This window comes from Rutidosis leptorrhynchoides, chromosome 3 (genome assembly GCF_046630445.1).
Source record: "Rutidosis leptorrhynchoides isolate AG116_Rl617_1_P2 chromosome 3, CSIRO_AGI_Rlap_v1, whole genome shotgun sequence".
Lineage (NCBI taxonomy): Eukaryota > Viridiplantae > Streptophyta > Magnoliopsida > Asterales > Asteraceae > Rutidosis > Rutidosis leptorrhynchoides.
This window is the reverse complement of record NC_092335.1, coordinates 35,192,524-35,218,021: the sequence shown is the minus strand read 5'-3', so window position 1 is coordinate 35,218,021 and position 25,498 is coordinate 35,192,524. Positions and strand designations below refer to the sequence as shown.

At 36.0% G+C, this 25,498-nt stretch overlaps 2 protein-coding genes and 1 pseudogene across 2 annotated transcripts; 2 read left to right on the top strand and 1 right to left on the bottom strand.

The window, feature by feature from the left end:
• Nucleotides 1-1,995: 1,995 nt before the first annotated feature.
• On the top strand, nucleotides 1,996-9,342 carry LOC139895933 (exocyst complex component SEC8). The gene is made up of 26 exons (XM_071878483.1): nucleotides 1,996-2,060; nucleotides 2,177-2,268; nucleotides 2,483-2,869; nucleotides 3,018-3,122; nucleotides 3,545-3,654; nucleotides 4,407-4,565; nucleotides 4,741-4,858; nucleotides 4,953-5,059; nucleotides 5,236-5,528; nucleotides 5,611-5,774; nucleotides 5,864-5,979; nucleotides 6,077-6,147; nucleotides 6,233-6,354; nucleotides 6,445-6,494; nucleotides 6,590-6,690; nucleotides 6,888-7,000; nucleotides 7,110-7,217; nucleotides 7,459-7,662; nucleotides 7,736-7,821; nucleotides 7,947-8,142; nucleotides 8,230-8,307; nucleotides 8,396-8,497; nucleotides 8,595-8,669; nucleotides 8,784-8,879; nucleotides 8,968-9,017; nucleotides 9,089-9,342. Exons 2-26 carry the CDS (start codon nucleotides 2,227-2,229, stop codon nucleotides 9,174-9,176), a joined length of 3,141 nt encoding a protein of 1,046 aa, XP_071734584.1. The 5' UTR covers nucleotides 1,996-2,060; nucleotides 2,177-2,226; the 3' UTR covers nucleotides 9,177-9,342.
• Nucleotides 9,343-19,870: 10,528 nt separating this feature from the next.
• Nucleotides 19,871-21,166, top strand: LOC139899862 (F-box protein At5g07610-like). The gene has a single exon (XM_071882690.1). It carries the CDS (start codon nucleotides 19,871-19,873, stop codon nucleotides 21,164-21,166), a length of 1,296 nt encoding a protein of 431 aa, XP_071738791.1.
• Nucleotides 21,167-21,826: 660 nt separating this feature from the next.
• On the bottom strand, nucleotides 21,827-24,605 carry LOC139899861 (protein MOR1-like; annotated as a pseudogene).
• Between the last annotated feature and the right edge of the window lie 893 nt (nucleotides 24,606-25,498).

Below are 25,498 nucleotides of genomic sequence, written 5' to 3'. Positions count from 1 at the left end.
GCCGTGATTCTGGACAATCAGGGATCTTCTGTGCTTCAAGTGTATAACGCTTCATAAAATTGCTCAAAGATTCATTATGATGCATTGTGATCTCGTGTGCATCAAGATGTGTCAGAGTACAGCTCCGGAGATTTTGGTATTGCATTACAAATTTTGCTCTCAAATCAAGAAAACTGGTAATACTCCTAGGTGGCAAACTAGCAAACCATTCGCGTGCCATTTTCTGCAGTACCATAGGAAACATATGGCATGCAGTTTCATCCTCCCAATGCTGCAACCTCATAACACCTTCAAACATAGTCAGAAAATCTTCCGGATCCGTTGGGCCATCATAAACTCCAATTGTTGGTATAGCAAGATTTTTTGCAATGGATAATTAGCAATTCGATCAATGAAACACTGTGTAGATTCTGGCTTGGCTGGTGGCTTGGTGGCTTGCTCTCCAGTAATGAGGACAAAGAAATTGTCCACGGCCACAGCACGGACGGCGGGCTGCGCTAAGCGTTGCTTATATTTTGCCGGAGCTGTCTGCTTAAGAATGTCGTTTAAAAGCAACACTGCCTGCTTCTCTGACATGAACTCATCTTTGTCAATTTCATCATCAGAGTCATTATTATCATAGCTCAGGTCGTTATCATCCCCAGAATCATCAATAAGACTGCCCAGCTTGTCGAGTAGCCTGGATAACTTGTATTTTGATATAGATTGCCTTTTCATTATTTGCTTGTCTTTGCCATCCGCCATCCGCCGAAAAGGTATAAATGATGGACATCGCCGTGGTTGCATCAATGGTCGTCGCTCTGGATTAGTAACAAAATTTGGAAGTCTTTCTGCACTTTTGGTTGTCGTTTCTTCGATTACTGGCCTTTTCTCCGAATTAGTTGCCAAATGTTTAAGCCTTTCTGCAGTTTCAGCAACTGTTTCTTCAATCGTACCATCTAGTGTCGGAACGGGTACATCTTCAACAGTTATCATGTCGTCAATTGATGGATTGTTGACTGCTTCAAGTACAAATGGAGCTTCACTTGTTTTTGTTCCTTTTCCGTTTCGTGTGTTCTTTGCATTAGTGGATGGCGCCATTGTTAACACCTATTTCCTTATGAGGTAAGGCTTAGTGTGTCAACAAGATACTAGAAGTAATCTAGCTTTAGGAGGGCGGAGTGTTGCCGATTGATTTTTACCCTTGAGAAATAATCCCTGCAGACCCGGTACACAAGTGTAGAAACTTGTGGGGTGGCTTAATCAATCTGCCGTCTGTAGAGCGTAAAAGTGCTAGCCGGATGACTTCTAGTGAGAGAAAGTAGAGAGAGAGAGAGGTGAAGTCTCAGCTCTCAAAGTTGTCAGAATGTCTGAACTGTGTAAAATGACGACCCAAGGGGTCTATTTATAGTGTCAGATCCACCAGATTGTTCGGGGACACGTGTCAGATGATGATACGTTTTGTTATTCGTGATCCGAAATTTATGCTGAAGGTGGCGTTCTCCGGCCAGGGCTTACGCGCTAGGCGGCCTTCAGGGCTTACGCATGACGGAGCAGCCTGTACAGCGGAGAACGCTGGACGGATAACTCCACAAAACTGTTGTTTCCAGTCTTTCTGATGCTACTTTTATGCAACCATTATGCCTTTTACGTGTGTATACGATAGGATACACCATTACTACACAACTTGATCAAACTCTTTTATATTCATTATCAATAAAATAAATTTTCACATAATCACAACAATATCACATGTCCAACCTGATGTCAAATTCGAACCCCGAACCATGTATTTGAGTGCCAATCAAAAGTTGAAAAATGTAAAATTAACGCGATCTATTTTTAGCCTTGACCATTACACGCGTTTTGGTAGAAGCTTATGAAGATAGACCAGGACTGTGGGCTCAGGGGCCAGGTCACATGGTCAGCAGTTAAAAGAACTCAACCATGGTTAGATAAATATAGTTACAATCTTTTGCCACTACCCCCTTTTCCTTAATTTGCTGGAGCTCCACCTAGCTCCTCTCTTCTCTTTCCTCCGTCCAGATCCCCGATCACCACCGTCTTCCAATTATTTTCCGGTAACCAATCCCTATTATTTCATCTTCTCCGTTCCGTCAATTAATTCGTTAATTCGCACAAGCGTGATTGCTATACATACATATATACATATAATTGATCTGTTGTTTACTTGCAGAATTTAGAATTGTGACCGTATTCGATTTGCGTCTATAGTTCTGTTGACCTATGGGACTGTTTGATGGATTACCTGTTCCTCAAGATAAAGCTGTGAGTTCTAATTTCACATTGTATCAGTTATTTAGGGCTACTTATTATGCTATACATCATCAATGTATGTATTTGACTATTATCAGCTACAGTTGATTATTAGGTTATTATATTAGAAGTAGTAGATATCATGATGGTTGTATGATTGTATTTGAGTTGAATTAAGTATTATTAGGTAAGTAATGTTTATTGTATGGTTTTGTGTTTGTTTTAGTATTTAAGAGATGATCTAGAGAATGTAGATGAGACTTGGACTGTTGCACGGTTTGATTCGTTACCTCATGTTGTTCATATATTGACTTCAAAAGATCGAGATGCTGAAATTCAAACTTTGAAAGATCAAAGTGATATTGTTGAGGAAGTTGTGGATGAAGTTGTACAAACTTATCATGGTGGATTTAATAGGGCCATTCAGAATTATTCACAGATATTACGGTTGTTTAGTGAGTCTACTCAAAGTATTGGAAAGCTTAAAGTTGATTTGGGTAATGCGAAAACAGTTATTAGTGCTCGTAATAAACAGTTGCATCAGCTTTGGTATCGGTCAATGACATTGAGGCATATAATTTCATTATTAGATCAAATTGAGAATATAGCTCAGGTGTGTCTTCATCTTTCAACTCGGTTAATTGTTTTATCAGAATTCCTTTGTTTTAAGAAAGATAGACCATCTGTCATTTAGGCCACCTTTGAGTGGTATTTTCCACTGCAAGTTGTAGAGTTGAATTGAAATTGTTCATATGTTTCAGGTTCCAGCTCGTATTAATAAGCTTATTGATGAAAATCAGTTTTACGCTGCCGTTCAAGTTCATGCCCAATCAGCTAGAATGCTTGAAAGAGAGGGACTTCAAACGGTTAGTCAAATATAAATCTCTTCACAAAGTTACTAGCTCACCATACTCTGTAAAGATAGATTCTAAATGTGATGCCCTGCCAGGTGGAAACCTATATCATTATTATGTTATATTATATGCTATAGATCAGGGATATATAGTTCGTACCTGATTATGTTGAAGTGATATGGAAATGCTTGTTCACACAAGAGTTTCGGAGATAAAACAACTATATGCATAGGGAGATTAAAGAAATTAACCTGATTATTTTTTTAGTTGATATACGCCATAAGATTAATCTTTCATCTCCAAAAATGTGTTCGTGACGAATACCTGGAAGTTTGACTCATGCTCAAATAGAAATGCAAACAAGTGTTTATTACTTAGCTCCGTTTTCAGCAATGTTTAACTTAGAAAATTGTATCCTAACTGGTTTTCCCCAGGTTGGTGCTCTTCAAGATGTCCGATCTGAGTTGACAAAACTGCGAGGAGTTCTCTTTTACAAAGTGCTGGAAGATTTGCATGCTCATCTTTATAATTCTGGTGAATATAGGTAATTGTCTTATTCTGGTTTTATCACTTTTGGCAATATTTAGTTTCTTCATTCTTGGCTTATGGTGTTGAGTGCTTTCTTTAACATGAATCATCGATGGAAGGGTTGAATTAATATGGGGATTTGTCTCATTGTGTTCCTATTGCTCTCTCCAATCCCACTATAGGTGTAATGACAATAGTTGTTCTAATATTCTATAAATTTGATTACATATGCAATACCATGTTTCACATAGTGCTCTTATATGATTGATGTGGTTACTCTTTTTAATCTTAAGTGCATGACTGCATGATAATACATGCATCTATGTGTGTGCCAATTTCAGAATTGTATGTTACATGCCGTTAATGTGAAATATTTTTTTGCTGTAATTTAAGAAGTACTATTTGGTTTTGGAAGCAAGTAGTCGTTGATTTTTATTGCTAGTTACTGTTGGGAGCCAGCAACCTTATTACAATAGATTACAGTTGGGTGTTGTTTGTTTTTTAAGATGTTTTTGTCTGAAGATCTGTGGACCATGTCTGTAACGAAGATGTGGTCTAAAGGTCTGTATGCTGAATACTGAAGACTGTTTGTTTTTATGTCTGCAAAATAACTTTAGAAGCACATTTCTAAGTCTGCGAGATTGCAGACAGAATAAGACATTATTGTATCTTATATCTTTAGAAAAACAAATAGTAAGGTCTGAAGACCGAAAAACATATGACACCTTAGAAGAGGGATTTTGTAGAACTGATAATTTTTTAGTGCAGCTCAGCTACCCCTAGCATGAATGAGAAAGATGATGCTATTCCAACTACAACTGTTGTTGCATATTCAAATAATTCACAGTCCCGCTCACGAAGAACAAGATTAATGAAAGGTGATAGTCATGTTGGTGCATCTGGATTCGCTAGTTCTGTTGATGGGGGGTAAGATGAGATCTCAGCTCTAAATAACATTAAGTTCGAAACCTCTTTTGCTTTTTGATCATATTCTTGGACCCTCTTTTTCGTTTTGTTTGTGCAATTTAAGGTCATAGGTATAGGTCAATTACTAAAGTACGTGGCCACCTTTTTCCTCTGTTTTTTTTTTATCATATTGCAGTTCCTCATATGATGGACATGATGATGATGACATTCACGATGAGAATACTGGAAAGGATACGAAGAATATTCCCCGTCTTCCAACATGGCTTCTGGAATCCACTCCTGATGAATTTGTTGTATGAGCTGTACTTTATATAACCTGACATGTAAATATGAAAAGGTTTTCTCTTTTCAAATACGGTGTGATATTGGGTTTCCATTGAATTACAGGAAACAATGAGAAAAAGTGAGTCCCCTATTCATGTGAAGTATTTGCAGACTATGGTTGAGTGCCTTTGCATGCTTGGAAAAGTTGCAGCTGCTGGTGCTATTATCTGGTATTTTTTATATATATATTTTTTGCTTCTTCTTGCTTATATTATTTACTGAAATTAATACATTTATGCAGTCTGAAGAAACTTCAGCAGAACATAATGCGTCTTATCATTTTAATTCTTTAAGTATTAGTTTTACATCAATACAATTATGTTGACTTTATTTCTTCTTTGTACAGCCAAAGACTGAGACCGACGGTTCATGATATCATCACATCTAAGATTAAAGCTCAGGCAGAATATGTAAATTCATCCCGGCCTGGTGTTGGCCAAGCTTCTCGAACAGCTACAACAGGTCTTCAGTACGTACAAGGGCAGTTATCAAAAGAAAAACATAAAACTGGTACATCTATAGCTGGATCTCTATTGGCTGTCAGCCCTGTTTCACCTGTGATGGCTCCCATGGGTGCAGCCCAATCTGCAGCAAAAGAACTTCTTGATTCTATTCTAGATGCTATTGTTCGCATATTTGGTTAGTATAAGTTACCTTAATGCTTATGTGGACTTGTTATAAATTTTATGTAATCATGATTTACAAGCGTCACATTTTTCAGAAAACCATGTGGTTGTTGGAGAGCTTTTGGAATCAAAATCTTCTCAACAAGTAAACATGAACACACCAAAGTCAATGGTGGCTGAGGTATCTGGGAACCCTGATTCTGAAGCATCTCAGGTCACAGGAGGCTACACTATTGGCTTTTCCATGACGGTATTGCAGGTAGTTAATTATGACAGTTAAGCTACTCCTCTTACCATCTTATAAATATTTATAGTTCCTGATGCTAAGCTAAAATGTAACAAAAACAGAGTGAATGTCAACAACTGATATGTGAAATTTTGAGAGCAACTCCTGAAGCTGCATCTGCTGATGCTGCTGTTCAAACAGCCCGACTTGCAAGCAAGGCTCCCTCAAAAGATAAGAGGCAAGCAACTATTATGTAACCCTTTTTATATTATTTTGAATACTTATATTATACTAGGAGAAATTGAGAATATCAACTATTGATATTTTGGTTGCAGGGACAAGTCAGAAGATGGCCTCACTTTTGCGTTTCGCTTCACTGATGCTACAATGTCTGTTCCCAGCCAAGGTACGTGAGGATGCTCTTTGCCTTTACATTTCTTATTTTGCCAAATCTTTTACTGTATGCTAAATTTAGCTTATATAAGGTGCAGATTTAATGCGCCAAGGACGGAATAGAAAAGGTCAAAATGTCCAGGAAGGTTATGGTTCGGCTTCCCTCCTTCCAGAGCAGGGGATATACCTAGCAGCATCTGTATACCGACCCGTTCTACAGGTTTGACCCGACCCACTTCAGTTGTGTTCTACTTTTGTTATTTGTGGAGCACATTATATTCTGGCTTATCTTACTTTCTGGCATCTGCAGTTTACAGATAAAATTGCTTTGATGCTGCCTAAAAAGTATTCTCAACTGGGGTAAGATTGGTTATGATTTTGTTTTTAATGCATTAGTTGAGTGATACAATTAACCGTCATCGTGCAGTATCTTGATGGATTGTTTTATGTTGCAGAAATGATGGATTGCTGGCATTTCTTGAAAACTTTGTAAAAGATCACTTCCTGCCAACTATGTTTGTGGATTACCGAAAAGGTGTGCAACAAGCAATATCAAGTAAGTTCTATGAATCCTATTCCTTACATTTCAGTTTCAAATAGTTGCTTTAAGTTGTCCCGTGCAATGATTAGACAATTCAATATTCAACATCTTGTTCACCGCATACATTTTTTGTTTGTTATCCATGCTTATTGTTTCTTTTGGGTTAGAAAAACTTTCAGTTGACTATCTTATCTTTCAAATAAATTATGTAGGCCCAGCTGCATTTCGTCCACGGGCAAATCCTGCTGCTGCTTACACCCCATCGGTTTCTAAGGGACGACCCGTTTTGCAAGGACTTCTGACCATAGATTTTCTGGCTAAAGAGGCAAGGATCTTTTTATTTTTATTATCTTTATAAAAGATACTGACATTTATTTTTGTTCACCATCTAATTCTCATTATAATGTTTTTTGACTTGCACAATGTCATTGTAGGTGCTTGGGTGGGCTCAAGCGATGCCAAAATTCTCTGGTGATTTAGTGAATTACGTGCAAACTTTCCTCGAACGAACATACGAAAGATGCCGAGCATCATACACAGAGGCATGAATAGTTGATTACTTGTTCTCTGAGTTTGAATTTAGGTTTATTCATTTAATGTACTAGTACGAGATAATTTTGTTATTTACTGTTTTTTTTTATCAACCTTGTATTCACACATTCATAAACAAGTGCTTTCATGTAAAAATGTTTTAGAATTTCCAAAAGTAGTAATCTTTTTTTAGGTTGATGAGCATTTATTTTTTAATGTTGCTAACTTTTGTGTGGGTTGGTTGTATATCAGGCAGTTCTTGAGAAGCAAAGTTACATGCTTATTGGAAGACACGACGTCGATAATCTGATGAGACGTGATCCAGCAAGTGCGTTTTTGCCAACTTCACTTGCTCACCAAAATGCAGATAACCATATTGCCAATGTTGATACCGAAACTGATGGGGTTGATTTGGAAATTAGTGCGCTACTCATGAAACTAAGGCCAATCAAACAGGTCTTTTCAACCTTTATTATTGTCCATCTGTAACTGTGCATACACCGGCACTTACATTAATCTCTTTTTTCAGGAGTCGTTGATTCGTGATAACAACAAACTTATATTATTGGCATCCCTCAGTGATTCATTGGAGTATATTGCTGATTCTATAGAAAGGCAAGTTCCTATTTACTCCTGCGTAGTCCTAGTTTTATGAGTTTTTAGTAAATGGTTTTTTTAAATCATACTATATGCTTTTTTTAAATCATATCAAATGCTTTACAACAATCTGCAATATACAGATTTGGGAATGCATCAGCAAAACCATCTGAACAAATCGAAAACGATGTTAAGCCGACATTTCCCCATCATAAACGAACTGGCAGTGTGCCTCATAAGGATTTGGCGTCATTCGCTGAGGATTACAGAAAACTGGCAATCGATTGCCTAAAGGTTTTACGTGTAGAAATGCAGTTAGAAACAGTTTTCAATATGCAGGTTTGTTACATCCGATATAATCCAATTAACAGTTGACACCATGGATTGGTGACATCATTTAACCCTTTTAACATTGCATGTTGACAGGTAATGGCAACAAGAGAATACTTGGAGGACCAAGATGCTGAGGAACCTGATGACTATATTATATCTTTAATCACCCAGGTGACTGTTGTTTATAGTTATCTTTTTTTAAACTTATAGTTGAATTTTTTTTTTATTATCTTTCTGATTATATATTTCGATGCTATAGATAACTCGTAGAGACGAGGTAATCGCTCCTTTCATTGCTCCAACCAAGCGGAATTATGTATTTGGTGGAATCTGCGCAGTTGCATCACATGCATCCATCAAGGTTTGTACATGTTCTAAAATCATGTCACAATATTAACTGTTTTAATCGGTTTTTATGATGATTGTAATATAAAAAGAATCACATAATTTTTATTCAGGCTTTGGCGGAGATGAAACACATCAATCTTTTTGGGGTTCAACAGATATGTAGAAATACAATTGCATTAGAACAGGTTTGTGATTTCTTCTGTGTGTGTTATGATGATTGTATTATCAACTTTACAAAACCTTCAATTATTTAGCTTTGTGTTTTGTACATAACAATCCAAAAATTATTGGTGTGATAGGCTTTGTCTTCGATCCCTTCGATTGATAGTGAATCCGTCCAAACGAAATTAGATCATGTCCGAACTTACTACGAACTGCTAAACATGCCTGTTGAGGTAATTTATCTAAATCCACATTTTGTTTCACCACACGCACCTTGTTACATTTGGAAATTACATTATACATGTGTATTTTTATTTGCAGGCTTTGTTTGCCTTCATTACAGAACATGACCGCCTATTCACTGCTATAGAGTATGTACTTTCTTTACTATTGCTTTACTAATTAACATGATATATTGATCATACACCACCTTATTTTATAGGTACTACAACCTTCTAAAAGTCCAAGTTCCTGGTCGTGAAGTTCCCGATGATGCCAAAGCTAGAATGGCTGATATTTTACCTATTTAATTAAATATATTTCCCAACGAATTGAGGATGAACATTCAGCTTATTCTGAATGGGGGCTTTTTGGGTCATGGTTCTGCTAGCTACCTTATGTTTGATAGAATTGCATTCTCCTGGTTTAAGATTTTTAAACCCTATGGTTTCCCACATACGTCCCTAACTCATGGTGGGGGGGGGGGGGGGGTGGGGGGGGGGGGGGGGTGGGGGTTTGCCTAGTTTCAGTATTCCATCTTTTCCGGCGGGTTGGTATCAATTTTTGTATTCATTTGTAGTGTTGTGTACTTGGTATAAGGCTCTCTTGATCGATCTGCTTGTCAGGGAGTCATAGTAAGTAGTATGTTTTTTCTTGTAAAGTAATTGTTGATTGTTTATTTTTATCATCTGAAAAACATGTTCTTTGACAATATTTTCATTTGATAGTTGAGTTTTTAATAAATCTGTCTGGTTCTATTCTCCATTTCTTTGTTTCCCACGTCTCTTACTGTGAAATTGAAGCTAGTTTTTTTCTTCATTATAAAAATCTGACATTTTTAAAAAGAGAAAAGGAAAAAGAAAATTATCTTCTATGGATTGAACCAAACTACGACAAAAGTAACTTCATCTATTCGCCAATCATCATTTCATTAGACCTCAATAATAAGGTTATATATGTCTATAACTCTATATATCGATTATCTGCAAGTGTAAGAAAACAAGTTAAGTGAGGATAAATAATCCACAAATGAACTCCTAAAAGTCTAAAACATATACATGCATTACTTAATATAAACCATTCTATTACTAAACAGGAAATTGAAAGTACAATTACAAGAGAAGAGTAAACTGTACTCCATGCTGAAGTCTGAAACCACCGTTTAAGGAAAGAAGCAGGCAGCATCTAATGATATTCATAATTTCACTACTGCTGAAGGGTCAAACCGTCAAACATTCGTCAAACATTAAATCGCCGTAAATATGGCATTTGTGCAAGTTTAATAAACATATTAAATTAATAATAACATGAATATAAGCATGGTTACTAAATTTCCTAAACTAAAGAAAATAAGCTCTCACTAATCCATTCCATAACCCTTACATGTCTGAAGCTGTTAAGGTATTAACAAGTTCCAACAAGTTCATATATTCATCTATTTCATGTGGAACTGCAACACGGATTCAAATCAGTACAAAATAGCAACCGTTTGCAGTTGTATATGAAGGATTTTCTTGTGCCCGAGAGACATAATAAATTAATGTGGCTTACATGTTGTGATCCAAGTCGGGTCATACCCAATAACAAGCTATCAACACTTTATGTATTTGTTTTGACAATCGGATCATTAAAGCAAATACACGACACTTGAATTTTAGAAATTGGTTTTCTAAAATAAATGCTAGATATAATTATTTGGATAATTATAAGTTACTACATGTTGTATATTATTTATATAGGTTATAAAGTGTATGTAACATATGTGTGTTGCATTTTATTTTATAAAAGGCTTATAAAATAAAATACTTACAACTAAATGCATGTATGTTTTATAAATATGTAATAAAATATAAAATAAATGGAAGGGGTGGGGGGCCATTTTTTTGAAGGCTCCTAGGTGCCAACCACCCTTCCTTGATTACTCCATATAATTATGACTAATACACATGCATTGGTGCAACTTTTAACACACTCTTTGACTCTAGCATTTTGAAAATAATACTTGCAATTTCCTTTGGTTGATTTTTGCAAGTAATTAAGTGTCTAAAATCCTAACCAAGTCTTGGGTGTTGATTATTGCTTGTGGGTATCAAAGATTTGAGGCTTCAAGTTAGAAGTTTTCTTCATCTACATCATCTTCTTCATCCTAGTTCTTCACCTCCATTTTGGAGTAGGTATAAACATCTAACTAGCTCTATTTACATTTAAGTGTATTTTCAAGACTAGATCTTTAATGGATTTCAAATTTAAAAGGGTTAAACTTTACATGCATAAACTTGAAATTGCTTCCGCTTTATATATACATATACACACGAATTTATATGTAACAAAATGGGTTTGTGACTTTGTTTATGTATTGAAATCCATCAATGGTATCTAGAGCCAAAGTCTTGTTAATATGCTTCTTGTTTTTGGCTAGTAAACTCACTTTCTTTACAATCTACCAACATGCATGAAAGTAGAATGTAAAAATATTGAGTTTTGGTGGGTGTATGGTGATGGCCGAAATATTTGGTCCCAAAAATGGGTTTGGGATTTCAAGTTTTGGCCATGTTTGATGTTATGTTCACAATCGAGCCTAGGCCATGTGTTTGTTTGGTTGATTGATTTGGTGATTATTCATGGGTGTAATATTCATTCATATGGCTTGTAATTATTTTGTAATTTTGGTTTGTAAAAGTTGTAATTAATCTTGTATTTTGTATGTAATTTGTTCTATTTTGGTTTGTAAAATAGAATAGGTTGTTATTTCATTTTCTAGAAAAATTGTATTAGGATATGATTTTGTAAAATGAAAGTGAAGATTCATGAAGAAGATTACAAGATGAAGTTTTGAAGATTACAAGATTAAGTGGGAGATTTTGGTAAAATCTCTTACTTTGGTTTAACCCCTTAGGTGACATTTGTTTATTGGCTAAACAAATGTCTACCAAAATGGCTCTTGATTGTGAACACTTTGCTATGCATGTTTGTGTATGTTTGTATGTTTGGTTGCTACAAGATCATCACATGATTACACTTGCATAATACATTATAAAATGGTTATAATAAAACATAACAAAATGACACTAATAATTGGTTATTAGACTTGAATAAAATGGTTTATTTAAAAAGGTAATGAAATGGTTAAAACTAGTAATTGGTTACTAAAAGGCACATGAAAATGGGTTTTTCATAAACATACTACACACCAAATGCATGTTGGTGTATAGCACTTTGTTTTCTAAACTAGAATGTAGAAAACCTAAAATCCCTTTACTAATACAAGATAAACAAGTTAAACGCCATCCTTTTTGTGGAAACACTTAGACATATTAGGAATCTCATGATGGGATAAAGGTCACCTAACCGTCATGAGTGAACTAATATGAATAAAGTACACTTTGCATGCTTGTGGGATAAAGGTCACCTAACCACTTGTATGTTAAGTCTACATGTCTACACAAGTAGGACGACTTGATTTGGGAATCATGAACTTAGGGTCACCGAAGCATGAGGAACAAATAGGCGTTGATGGGATTAATATGCCATGCAAAAGGATTGCATGATCCCATAACTTAGAAGTTGCAAAAGGATTGCAATTGTCATTATGACTACCTAGCTAAATCAAATGACGGGATAAAGGTCACCTAACCGAAATTTGATTTACCGTTGGATTCTAATATTTAATAAAACAAATTAAAAGGGTATTGTTTATTAAATCCAAATCGATACTTAAAAGAACTTTGTTGAATTTTGTAGATGGCCGCTAATAACAACAACAACATGAACAACGCACCACTTAACTTTAACAACCTATCGTTACGGTCTCTCCTCGAGAAAGACAAACTCAACCATACAAATTTTATGGATTGGTTCCGCAATCTTCGGATTGTCCTCAAACAAGAGGATAAAATGTATGTGCTTGAGGACCCCATTCCCGACCAACCGGATGAGAGTGATGTGGAGGCAATGGCCTCTTACGATAAGTATTGCCACGACTCCCTTCAAGTCTCATGCTTAATGCTTGGGACTATGATACCCGAACTCCAAAAGGATTTCGAGCATCATAGCGCTTACGACATGATAACACAATTGAAGGAGATGTTTCTCCAACAAGCACGTGTTGAGCGTTTCGAAACGGTTCGGGCGCTTCATGCTTGTCGTATGGACGAATCCCAATCGGTTTCATCTTATGTACTTAAGATGAAAAGCCTTATCGATCGTGCTAACCGTCTCAACCTTAACATATCTAATGAGTTAGCCACCGATCTTATCCTTAACTCCCTATCAAAGAGGTTTGATCAATTTGTAATTAATTACAACATGAATGGGATGGATAAGAGCATAGGTGAGCTTCATGGTATGCTTAGGACGGCGGAAACAAGCATGGGTAAAAGAGCTTTACCCGTGTTAGCAATCGATCAAGGTGGGTCTAAAGGTAACACCTCTAAGCCAAAGGTGGCTAAGAGAAAAGGACCCGTCCATCAAGGCAAAGGGAAGGGGAAGATGGTTACCCCAACCATCAACAAGGCCAAGAAGCAAAAGGTAGCCGAGAAGGCAAACCCCAAGGAAGACCCATGTTTCGGTTGCGGTGAGATGGGTCATTGGAAACGAAACTGTCCGGTCTATCTTAAAGAGTTGAAGGACAAGAGGGATGCAGGGCAAACCTTAGGTAATATATATATGGTATATATAGAGCTTAGTATTACTTCTTCTAATACATGGGTATTAGACACGGGATGTGGAACTCATATTTGCAATTCTTTGCAGGGGTTCAAAAGAAGTGATCATAAAGCGGGAACATCAAGTCTCTATATGGGCAATGGTGCAAAGGTGCATGTTAAAGCTCAAGGAGAATTTATTTTGAAGCTTCCAAGTGGATTGGAGCTTATTTTAGAAAATGTTTTGTATGCACCGGATTTATGTCGAAACATTATTTCTATTTCTCGCTTAAGACAATGTGGTTTCAATGTTAATTTTATTGATAATGATATCCATTTTTCTAAAGATGATATATTCTATTTCAAGGCTACGCCTTCAAATGGAATTTATGAATTGGTTCATGATGATGCATCATCTAATAGCTCAATATACCATACTAGCACCAAGAAACTCAAAAGGGATTTGAGTGATTCCTATTTATGGCATTGTCGCCTTGGACATATAAACAAGAACCGAATGCATACACTTCAAAGGAATGGACTTTTGAAATCAAATGAAATGGATTCGTTTGATGTATGTGAATCTTGTTTACAAGGCAAGATGACTAAAGCACCTTTCAAAGGCACTCATGAAAGGGCTAAAGATTTATTGGGTTTAATACATTCGGATGTATGTGGACCCTTTAAACCCATAACTAGGAATGGTGAAAGATACTTTGTTACTTTCATTGATGACTTTAGTCGTTTCGGATATGTCTATTTACTAAGACACAAGGACGAAACGTTTAAAGCATTCAAAGAATATCAAAACGAAGTACAAAATCAACTCAATAGGACAATCAAGGTACTTCGTACCGATAGAGGAGGTGAATACCTAAGCGATGCCTTCCAAGATCATCTTAGGAGTTGTGGGATCATCTCACAACTTACTCCACCCGGAACACCCCAACTTAATGGAGTATCCGAAAGGAGGAACCGAACCCTAATGGATATGGTTCGATCTATGATGGCTAGAAGCTCGTTACCTCTATCATTTTGGGGTTATTGTCTAAGCTCCGCGGCTCGTATTTTAAATATGGCCCCAACCAAGAAAGTGGAACGAACTCCTCATGAGATGTGGTTTGGAAAACCTCCTTCTCTTTCATACTTGAAAGTATGGGGATGTGAAGCTTATCCTAAGCGTTATGTAGCAAATAAGCTACATGCTCGATCCACAAAGTGTATCTTCATAGGATATCCCAAAGATGACATGGGATATTACTTCTATGATCCATCCGAGCAAACGGTATTTGTAGCTCGGAAAGCGGAATTCCTTGAAACCAAGTTCCTTATGGAAGGTGATGGTGAAAGAAAAATAGATCTTGTAGAGGTACAAGATCAAGCCGATGATACACAATTGGTTGACACTAGCACTCAACATGAGGATGCTGAAAATGATCAAGTGGATGATCAAGGTACACAAGACGTTCGAAGATCTAGTAGGATTAGTAATCCTCCCGAGAGATATGGGTTTCTCGTGGATGGTTGCTATACGGTTGATTTGGATGAACTGACAAACTACAAAGATGCTTTATCAAGGATAGATAAAGATAAATGGCAGGAAGCCATGAACGCCGAGATGCAATCCATGTATGAAAACCAAGTTTGGGAACTTGTTGAGCAACCTCCTAGCTCTAAGCTAGTTGATTGCAAGTGGATTTTCAAGATGAAAACCGACATACATGGAAACTTGGATACATACAAAGCTAGACTTGTAGCAAAGGGTTTCACTCAAACTCAAGGGGTTGACTATGATGAGACCTTCTCGCCTGTGGCAATGCTAAAGTCTATTAGGATATTATTTGCCATCGCTGCTCATTATGATTACGAAATTTGGCAAATGGATGTCAAAACCGCTTTCCTAAATGGATATCTTGAGGAAGATGTCTATATGGCACAGCCCGAAGGTTTTGTCGATCCGAAAAATCCTAAAAAAGTATGCAAGTTAAAGAAATCAATCTATGGGTTGAAACAAGCATCGAGAATGTGGAATCATCGTTTTAATGAAGAGGCAAAGAAATTTGGCTTTATTAAAAATGGTGATGAAGCTTGTGTATACAAGAAGGCTAGTGGGAGCTCCATAATGTTCCTTGTGCTATATGTGGATGACGTATTATTATTTGGGAATGATATAACCACAATGCAAGAGGTCAAAACTTGGTTAAAAAGTTGCTTCTCCATTAAGGATCTTGGAGAAGCACAATATATATTGGGGATTGGAATCTATAGGAATAGATCCAAGAGATTGATAGGCTTAAGTCAAAGTACATACATTGATAAGGTCTTGAAAAGGTTCAAGATGGAAAACTCTAAGAAAGGTTTGGTACCTATTCAAAGAGGAACCGTTCTCAGTTCATCTCAGTGTCCTACCACGAAAGATGAACAAGAGAGAATGAAGAAAGTCCCATACGCATCTGCTATTGGGTCTATCATGTATGCAATGATATGTACTAGACCGGATGTGTCATGCGCTCTAAGCTTGACAAGTAGATACCAGAATAACCCAGGAAATAGTCATTGGACTGCGGTTAAATGTATATTGAAATACCTTAGAAGGACTAAGGATATGTTTCTAATATATGGGTCTGGTGAGGAGGAACTCGTTGTAAAAGGTTACGTGGACGCGAGTTTCCAAACTGATCGAGATGACTCTCGGTCACAATCCGGTTATGTATTCATGTTAAATGGTGGTGCGGTCTCTTGGAAGAGTGCGAAACAGGAAGTTGTTGCGTTATCCACTACAGAGTCGGAGTACATTGCCGCCTCATTGGCAGCTCAGGAAGCTGCATGGATGAAGAAATTCATCGACGACTTAGGAGTGGTCCCTTCCATTCAGGACCCTCTTGAGATCTTTTGTGACAACGAGGGTGCGATTGCTCAAATCAAGGAACCTCGTGCTCATCAAAAGACTCGTCACATTGAGCGGAGATTCAACTACATTAGGGATGAGGTTGAAAAGGGAAAGATATGTATTCACAAAGTTCACACAGATCAAAATGTTGCGGATCCACTCACGAAGCTTTTACATGGGCCAAAACATGAGGGACATGTTTGTGCATTAGGGCTTCGACATTCTAGTGATTGGAATTGATCTACTTTATGTATTGTAACGGAACGAATTAGTTCAAACTCATTAATATAATTATGGTATTAATTTAAATTATGAGTCATGTTCCAATTTAGCATATTTTATCCATGAATAAATTATTATTCTAAATTCCGTAGTTGATCACATTTGTGGGAACAAGTGTGAGGTCTAGACTATTATGAACTTGGATTGGTTAACATTCAAATGGTGAATGTAGGGCAAGGTTGCAACCAAGGTTCATAGATATTTGTGGGACACAAATATTGGAAGACCCGCTCTCAAGATTACTATATGGAACCTTTGTGGTTGATCACATGTAATCTTGAGTAAAGGAGAATATCATTATATCCTCTGACCTGAGACACATATTGGGTTCAGATATTCACCGAGTATTGTGCCTTGATTCTTTCCTTCGCTATTCTGAAACATGGTAGTACATAAGGGAGGTTTCAGGTATGGTACGAAGTGTAATGTCTAGGACGTATGTAGTCAAGATGGAATTTGTCCCTCTTATTCGTTGAGAGTCAGATGTCTAAGGCCTGACAAAGTTAAATCTATAAGAGAGTGATCATTCTATGTCTCTTGGATTTAACATGACATCTAGGGCAAAAGGATATATTGAAAGATTCACCTAAATCATATTCGAAATGGAAACTCGAAAGGGATGATGTTATTGAATGGCACTAAGTCATAACATGTTGGGGGTGATGGACGGTCGTTAGGTGGTATCTGTCACTTGCATTAATTCCTTATGTTTCTCGTGCAAGTGGGAGATTGAAGGATTTTCTTGTGCCCGAGAGACATAATAAATTAATGTGGCTTACATGTTGTGATCCAAGTCGGGTCATACCCAATAACAAGCTATCAACACTTTATGTATTTGTTTTGACAATCGGATCATTAAAGCAAATACACGACACTTGAATTTTAGAAATTGGTTTTCTAAAATAAATGCTAGATATAATTATTTGGATAATTATAAGTTACTACATGTTGTATATTATTTATATAGGTTATAAAGTGTATGTAACATATGTGTGTTGCATTTTATTTTATAAAAGGCTTATAAAATAAAATACTTACAACTAAATGCATGTATGTTTTATAAATATGTAATAAAATATAAAATAAATGGAAGGGGTGGGGGGCCATTTTTTTGAAGGCTCCTAGGTGCCAACCACCCTTCCTTGATTACTCCATATAATTATGACTAATACACATGCATTGGTGCAACTTTTAACACACTCTTTGACTCTAGCATTTTGAAAATAATACTTGCAATTTCCTTTGGTTGATTTTTGCAAGTAATTAAGTGTCTAAAATCCTAACCAAGTCTTGGGTGTTGATTATTGCTTGTGGGTATCAAAGATTTGAGGCTTCAAGTTAGAAGTTTTCTTCATCTACATCATCTTCTTCATCCTAGTTCTTCACCTCCATTTTGGAGTAGGTATAAACATCTAACTAGCTCTATTTACATTTAAGTGTATTTTCAAGACTAGATCTTTAATGGATTTCAAATTTAAAAGGGTTAAACTTTACATGCATAAACTTGAAATTGCTTCCGCTTTATATATACATATACACACGAATTTATATGTAACAAAATGGGTTTGTGACTTTGTTTATGTATTGAAATCCATCAGTATACTCTAAGAACCCAATTAAATGATTTATGATCATTTACTCTCAGCAACAGCAGCAGATTCTTTCTTCAGAAGGACCAGCTCCCGCTGCTTCAGCCTTCTAACTTCCTGCTCTGGTTCTGTCTTGCTCAGATCCGGCAAGAATCATTCCTCATAAACTATTAGCAACTAAAACTAGCATGATGTAAAGATGTCACAAGCCTTATTTTGCGAGGAGGCTTAGCAGTCCCCGAGAGATGGGCAAGCTCAGCCTTCAACTCTTGCGTACGTGCGCGCACAAACACACACACCTCTCACCACACATACGTACACACAACCAGTAAGAAGTGAGAAGTGAGAAGTGAGCAGTGAGCACAGTTACCAGTAATCAGTTACGAGTAATCAGTTACCAGTAATTATATCAGTCAGTGGTATTTAGTACGGAGTAGTTGATAATCGGTAATAGTATCCGTAACTGATAACTGTATCACTAATAATTAGTGATTAATAATTAGTGATGATTAGTGATTAGTAATTAGTAATAGACATATTAAAAAAGAATTAATTATTTAAAATAGCTTACCTATTGCTGTATTTAACTTGTAACTTATAAGTAGAGTAGGTGATTCCCATACCGTTGTATCCCTCATTTTCTCAATCAATATGGACTTCCCAAGGCCTTTAGCAATCCAACGAAAAATCTCAAGCATTAGTGATTTGGATGAAGCCGGACATTTTGATCTTGACTATCAACACGTTGCGAAAGCATCTTCAAAATTCTCGTTGGTGGAAGGATCTTCGAACCAAACTTCCTTTGCGTACCTACATTGATACTTAATAACATCTTCAAACATCGTGCATTTTAATATAACCAATATAACGTAATGTAACTCTGTTCTTTTGAGAGTATAAGATCGCTAACCTAAGGAAGGCTACATGGAAGACGAAAACAACTGTACGTGAAATACTTACTACTATATAGAAAGTTAAGAAAGACCATAAAAATCAAACAGTATCATCATACTCGATATTCACAAAAGATTTGGTGGAATTCCTGAATGCACCAATTCATACGTATCCGTTTCAGTGGATAAATCTAGAATCATTGGAAACAAAAAAACATCAAATTAAACGCAACAACTTAAAGAACGTATTACGGTTGTACAGTTAGTTAATTAGTCAAACCTTAATGGATCACAAATTCACAATTGGGCTGGCATGCGAACAACCCTAATCACCAACCCAAATCCATCTTCTAATCTAATATACGGTTATAATTACATCTTCTGTAAATCAAGTTTTTGTTTTATATGATTTTATATTTATATATTTATATTGAATTATTTGTTTTAGGTAACAGCATATTTAAGTTTTTATAGAGTATATCCTACAAATATAATCCTTGGCAGACAACCGTACTCTTGGCAGACACGTATTGTCATACTTTTTTTCCATGATCGATCCAATAAAATAAAATAGGATGACCAAATTCATCACTTTGTGCCCAAGTAACCTAATATCACCTGCATAATTTAAAACCAAAACATAAACCCTATACATATTAACCGATAGAAATCCCATATTAATTGACCCTAATCAATCAACTCGAAACAATGATGAACACAGAAGCCAAATTCAACCTGGTCAATAAATCGGTGGCTGATGATGATGATCATGATTCCATCGCAGATCATTCTAATCATGAATCTGCAGAACTCATCGGTTCTAACGCGGACCTTCTTATCAAAATCTTTGTTGGTCTCCCTGTTAAGTCCATCGTTCGTTTCAAATCTGTTTCAAAACAATGGTTGTCTCTTTTGACTCACCCTCGTTTTACTCTCATGTTTGACAAACTTTTCAACTCTTCTGCTCTTTATTATCATGAATTGCATGCTTCCTTTGATGTTACAAATTCAACCACTCCCCCTTTTCGTACTCTTGATTTCTATCCCGATACCATCGGTATCAGAATTGTGCAATCTTGTAATGGATTACTACTCTGCCGTTGCGATAAAGATGTATATGAATATGAATATGAAGGTAGTGGTAACTACTACGTTTTTAATCCCACCACAAAGAAATTTGCATTAATCCCTCCTGTCATTGGAAGCCCAGATGCTGAAACTTTAATCCGTTTTATGGGTCTGGCCTACCATCCGACCGAGTGTGTTCATTACAAACTTGTATGCATTCTTCGTGCAGGATATAGTGTCCTTGATCAAGGGTATGATGAGGCATGGAATAAAATTTACAACATTCAAATATATTTGTCCCATACAGGGAAATGGAAGAAACTAAATCAAACTTTCACTCCCCTTGATGATACTTTATTCAGATATGGAGTTTATTGGAATGGAGCCTTTTACTGGGCACCCACGTGTCCTAATCCGATGTACTTGAGGCTGGATGCTGAACAACTACAAGAATTGCCATTGCCATCCACATTGCCCGTGAGGTATGCTTTTTACGTGAAGAGGCCACTTTACTTTGGGGAATCTCGTGGCCATCTACATCTAGTCGATACCTCGGATGAAAAGAACCCTTCAAGTTTGAATGTGTATGAAATGTTGAGAGATCGTTCCGGGTGGTTTATCAAGTACCAACTGGACTTCCATCAACTTTATGCCACTTACCCGAACATGACCCATACCTATAGGTCGTTCTATGGTGATAAATATGAGTTCAGAGTCTTAGATGTGGTTAGAGGTGAAGAAGAAGACGATACCTTCATGGTGGTGAAAGTTGTAGATAATATCAAGAGGTACAATATCCTTGACAAAAGTTTCCAACACTTGCGTGATATCCCCAATAATATTGAGGAAGTTGAGGGATGTTGCTCAAAAGCATTCAGCAAAACGTTTCATCCTTTTGTTGGTCATCGTTATATCGAGAAAATAGGATCTTTTTAACACAACTGGCGTTTGGATATGTATTCTGATCCACACTCATTATGTGATATTAAGCTTGAGTGCTTGATTAAAAATGAATGTTTGGTTTATGGAATTGAAGAGGCAAGTCTTTATGATTGTTTTATCCTTAATTTCGTAGTTCAATTTCTTCTTAATTATAGTGGTTCTAAGACGTAGAAAAACTGCTATGATGTAGTTTTGAAGCTTATTGTAAGATGTAAGATAATGCATCTCATTTCAATGTACTAAATTGTTATGCATCTCAAAACTTTTGAGTTTTAAATTTAATGCAATCCCATACTCTGAAGGTGTATTCACCATGGTAACCTGCCAACCTTTAACTTGGTTTTTCTTTGGGTATCTAAAGAGAAGATTTATTGTGATACTTTAACTATTTGCTGGTTAATTGAAAAAACAACGAATTATAGTTGAGCCATTTGAATTGAAACTAGAACAACATGAATTAAAACCAAATAAATGAAGTCTATAAACATATTGAAGGGTCAAACAGCAAAATTAGCCGTTTTACCTGACACATCCAATCCTACCCAACCATTGTCTTCATATAATCACGAATTGAATTCAATCCATCCTCATAAATAATATGCCTAGAATCCGTATATGCTAGCAAAATGAACTTATATGCTAGTTCCATAACCCTTACATGTCTGAAGGTATTAAGATATCAACAGGTTCCAACAAGTTCATATATTCATCTATTTCATGTGTAACTGCAACACCGATTCAAATCAGCACAAAATAGCAACCGTTTGCAGTTGTATACTCTAAGAACCCAATTAAATGATTTATGATCATTTACTCTCAGCAACAGCAGCAGATTCTTCAGAAGGACCAGCTCCCGCAGTTTCAGCCTCCTCAACTTCCTGCTCTAGTTCTTTGTCTTGCTCAGATTTGGCAAGAATAAAAAACATGATCAAATTTATTAACATCACTAATACATAGATATCTAGTAACTCGTTCCTATTATAGCTGGCAAATGGTTCAGGTTGGGTCGGTTTAGGTAACGTGTCAAAACGATTTTGGGTTGAAATGGGTCATGGGTCAAACGGGTCAGATTTTTAAATGGGTCCAAATGGATCAAGTTGGGTCGGGTTGAAATAGGTTGAAACGGGTCATGGAGTAATTAATTAATATACATATACATATACATAATAAATGATATAACAATGAATGTTTTCCTAAATGCTTGACGAATGAAACTTATTATGATCTTTATGCTTATGCTTGACCCGTTTGAACCATTCACAAGATCCATTAAACCTATGTATATTTATTGAACTTTAAGAATCAATACCCATTAGACCAGTTTCTTTATATTTTGTATAGGACCCAATAGGTTCAAGGGAAACCCACTGAATTTTTTTTTAAGGTATGGGGTTTACATTTTCAGCCCTTTTTATTTTCAAGACCCAACTGACCCAAATTTGAGGGTATGGGTCTCAATTGCAGGTATTCCTCATAATATATTAGCAACTAAAACTAGCATGATAAAGAGATGTCACAAACCTTATTTAGGGAGTAGGCTTACCAGTTCCCATGAGATAGGCAAGCTCAGCCTTCCACTCTTCTTCCTTGTGTTCACAGAAATACAGTAATAGTGTAATAGTCATATAAAAAAAATAAGCATTAGTAATTTAATAAAGCTTAACTACTTTACTGTTTTTCACTTATTATATGTTATAATAAGTGATCGCAATACCGGATCATTCTGCGTTTCCTCATGCAATATGGACTTCTCACGGACTCCAGCCGTCCAACGAAAATCTCAAATATTAGCCGTTTGCAAGAAGCCCAAACATTTTGATCTTGAGGATCAACATGTGGCGGGAGCATGTTCAAAATTCTCTCTAGAGGCACGATTTTTGAACCAAATTCACTGTTATAGAAACAAAGACTTGAATAAGATAAGTGGCAGATAAAATAAATCAAAAATATATTAGAGTTTCCTAGTATTGAAACTCAAACACTAACTTTAAGGCTTGATACATGACATCCATGGCAGAAACATAAGCGACATTATTCTTGATTGCTGTCTCCATGGCATCCTATTAACAAACAATTAAAACAAGAAAAGCGACAACATATGGTAAACGATTGTGAGTATGTAAATAAAGTGACAATACAAACTCTAGCAACACACACACACACACTAATTTTTGCAATCCATCCATAAGATTGAGTGGCTGCCAAACGCATACAGGAAATTTGCAATAATAATATACAATTATGTGAAGAAACCATGAGATTAAGTAAAAGTACTACTAGTAAAAATATACAAATACAAGGGTGTTGATACTATAGCAATCAAAAGTACAAATTATACTAACCCATGAAGTTTCACTGGAAATACAACAGCAATAAACATGGCAACTACTAAGTTTAAAGGATTTAGGTTATATCAAACACTATTAAGTTAATTTCAAATATATCAAATACAATTAAACACGGAAACCACCTTGCTCCAATTCATCAAAAATATTAGTACATCAAACGTACCAAAAATACATCCACGGCCTCCAATTCCACCCAAAGCATTAACACAATTTGTGCCTTATCCACCGTCTTTTGGCCCCCCGTAAGACATTTTTCCACAACTGAATCGCAAACCTCCTTTGTGTACCTACATTGATACATAATAGCATATTAACATCTTCAAACATCGTGCATTTTAATATAACCAACATGTTACTTCCAAATAAGTAGTACTTCCTTAGTTTCACTGTATTCCAGCATCATCAAAAACCCAGCATAGACTAAATTCGACATTGCAAACTTGAAAGAAATAAACATGAAAGATAATATCCAGTTGACACAATTGTCTAAGTGTATTCAACCATGCATAACCCTAGTTGTAGCACTAGGATCATACAACCGAAAGAAAGAAGAAAAATAACATCAGCAGTGAACTATCAACACAATTTCATACTTTAAGAATACAATACATATACGTATATATATACATACACACATACATTCATATTATTAAATAAATCGCAGGACAGAAACAAAACCTTCCAGCATCAGCATCAGAGGCTTTTAAGTAAGCAATTAGGGCATCAAGCGCCTTATCTTGTACATCCACATTTGAATCAGCAACCGACTTCTGAAAAAAAAATGTCCTAATTAAACAAACATTAATCAATATAAATAATCAACATACGTTACACGGATGGAGATTAAAACCTAACGAACTTCAATCTAAAATAACAAGAAAGTAAGAAGACGAAATTAAAAGTAGAAGATGAAAACCCTAACCTAATTCAAGAATACGTGGATCTTTAGGATCGGTGATTGAGTTACATAAAGCGGCAAGATCAATATTGGCATCATTACGAACAATCCAGTTCGTATGTGATAATCGATCTTCCAATGGTAACATCTTCGCTTCTTTTAATATTTTCTCATCTTCCGTCGACATTTTATTTTTTTTAAAGATTTAATAATCTGTGAAGGGAATCAAATATTACAACCATCTCTCATTCAACAAGTATTAATTATCTATTCATCTCTTCAGTCTCATATTTCAAATTCTTCACCGTTTTTTTATATTCTACATGCACCTTTTATCCATGATTCCGTCGATTTCATCTCTAACAAATTCATTACCGTTACAACTATCAAGTTATGTACGGAGTAAATAATTTTTAGGTAAAATTATACAGATGGTCCATGCGGTTTGCTTAACTTTCACTTTGAATCCTTAAAGGTTTTTTTTGTACTCTTCGTCTTCATGATTTCAATGTTTTGCACGAATAGTTTCTCAATCTAACGCTGTCAATTAATTTCGTTAAGCCCAATTATGTTGTGAACAGAAGCCGGTCTTTATTTTTTCATTTTCTCCATACGTCAACCAATTCTTTAATTCCACAAGCGTGATTGCGATACATACATATATATACATATTATCTGTTGTTTACTTGCAGAATTTGAAATTGTGACCGTATTCAATTTGTGTGTTTAGTTGTATTGACCTATGAGACTATTTGATGGATTACGTGCTCCTCAAGTGAAAGCTGTGAATTCTAATTTCACATTATATCATTCATTTAGGACTACTCAATTCAATATACATAATCATTATATTGTATGTATACAACTATTATCAGCTGAGCTGTTGGTTATCAGATTAGAAGTAATATATATCATTATGAATGTATGTACAACATTCAGATATATTTGTCACATACAGGGAAATAGAAGAAACTAATGTTGGAGTATGGAGAAATTTAAACAAAGTAGGAAAAAGCGCCACAAAAGGTGAGTTAAGGTGTCGCACGGATTTTGCAGATTTCGGTAAGCGTGAAACAGTGA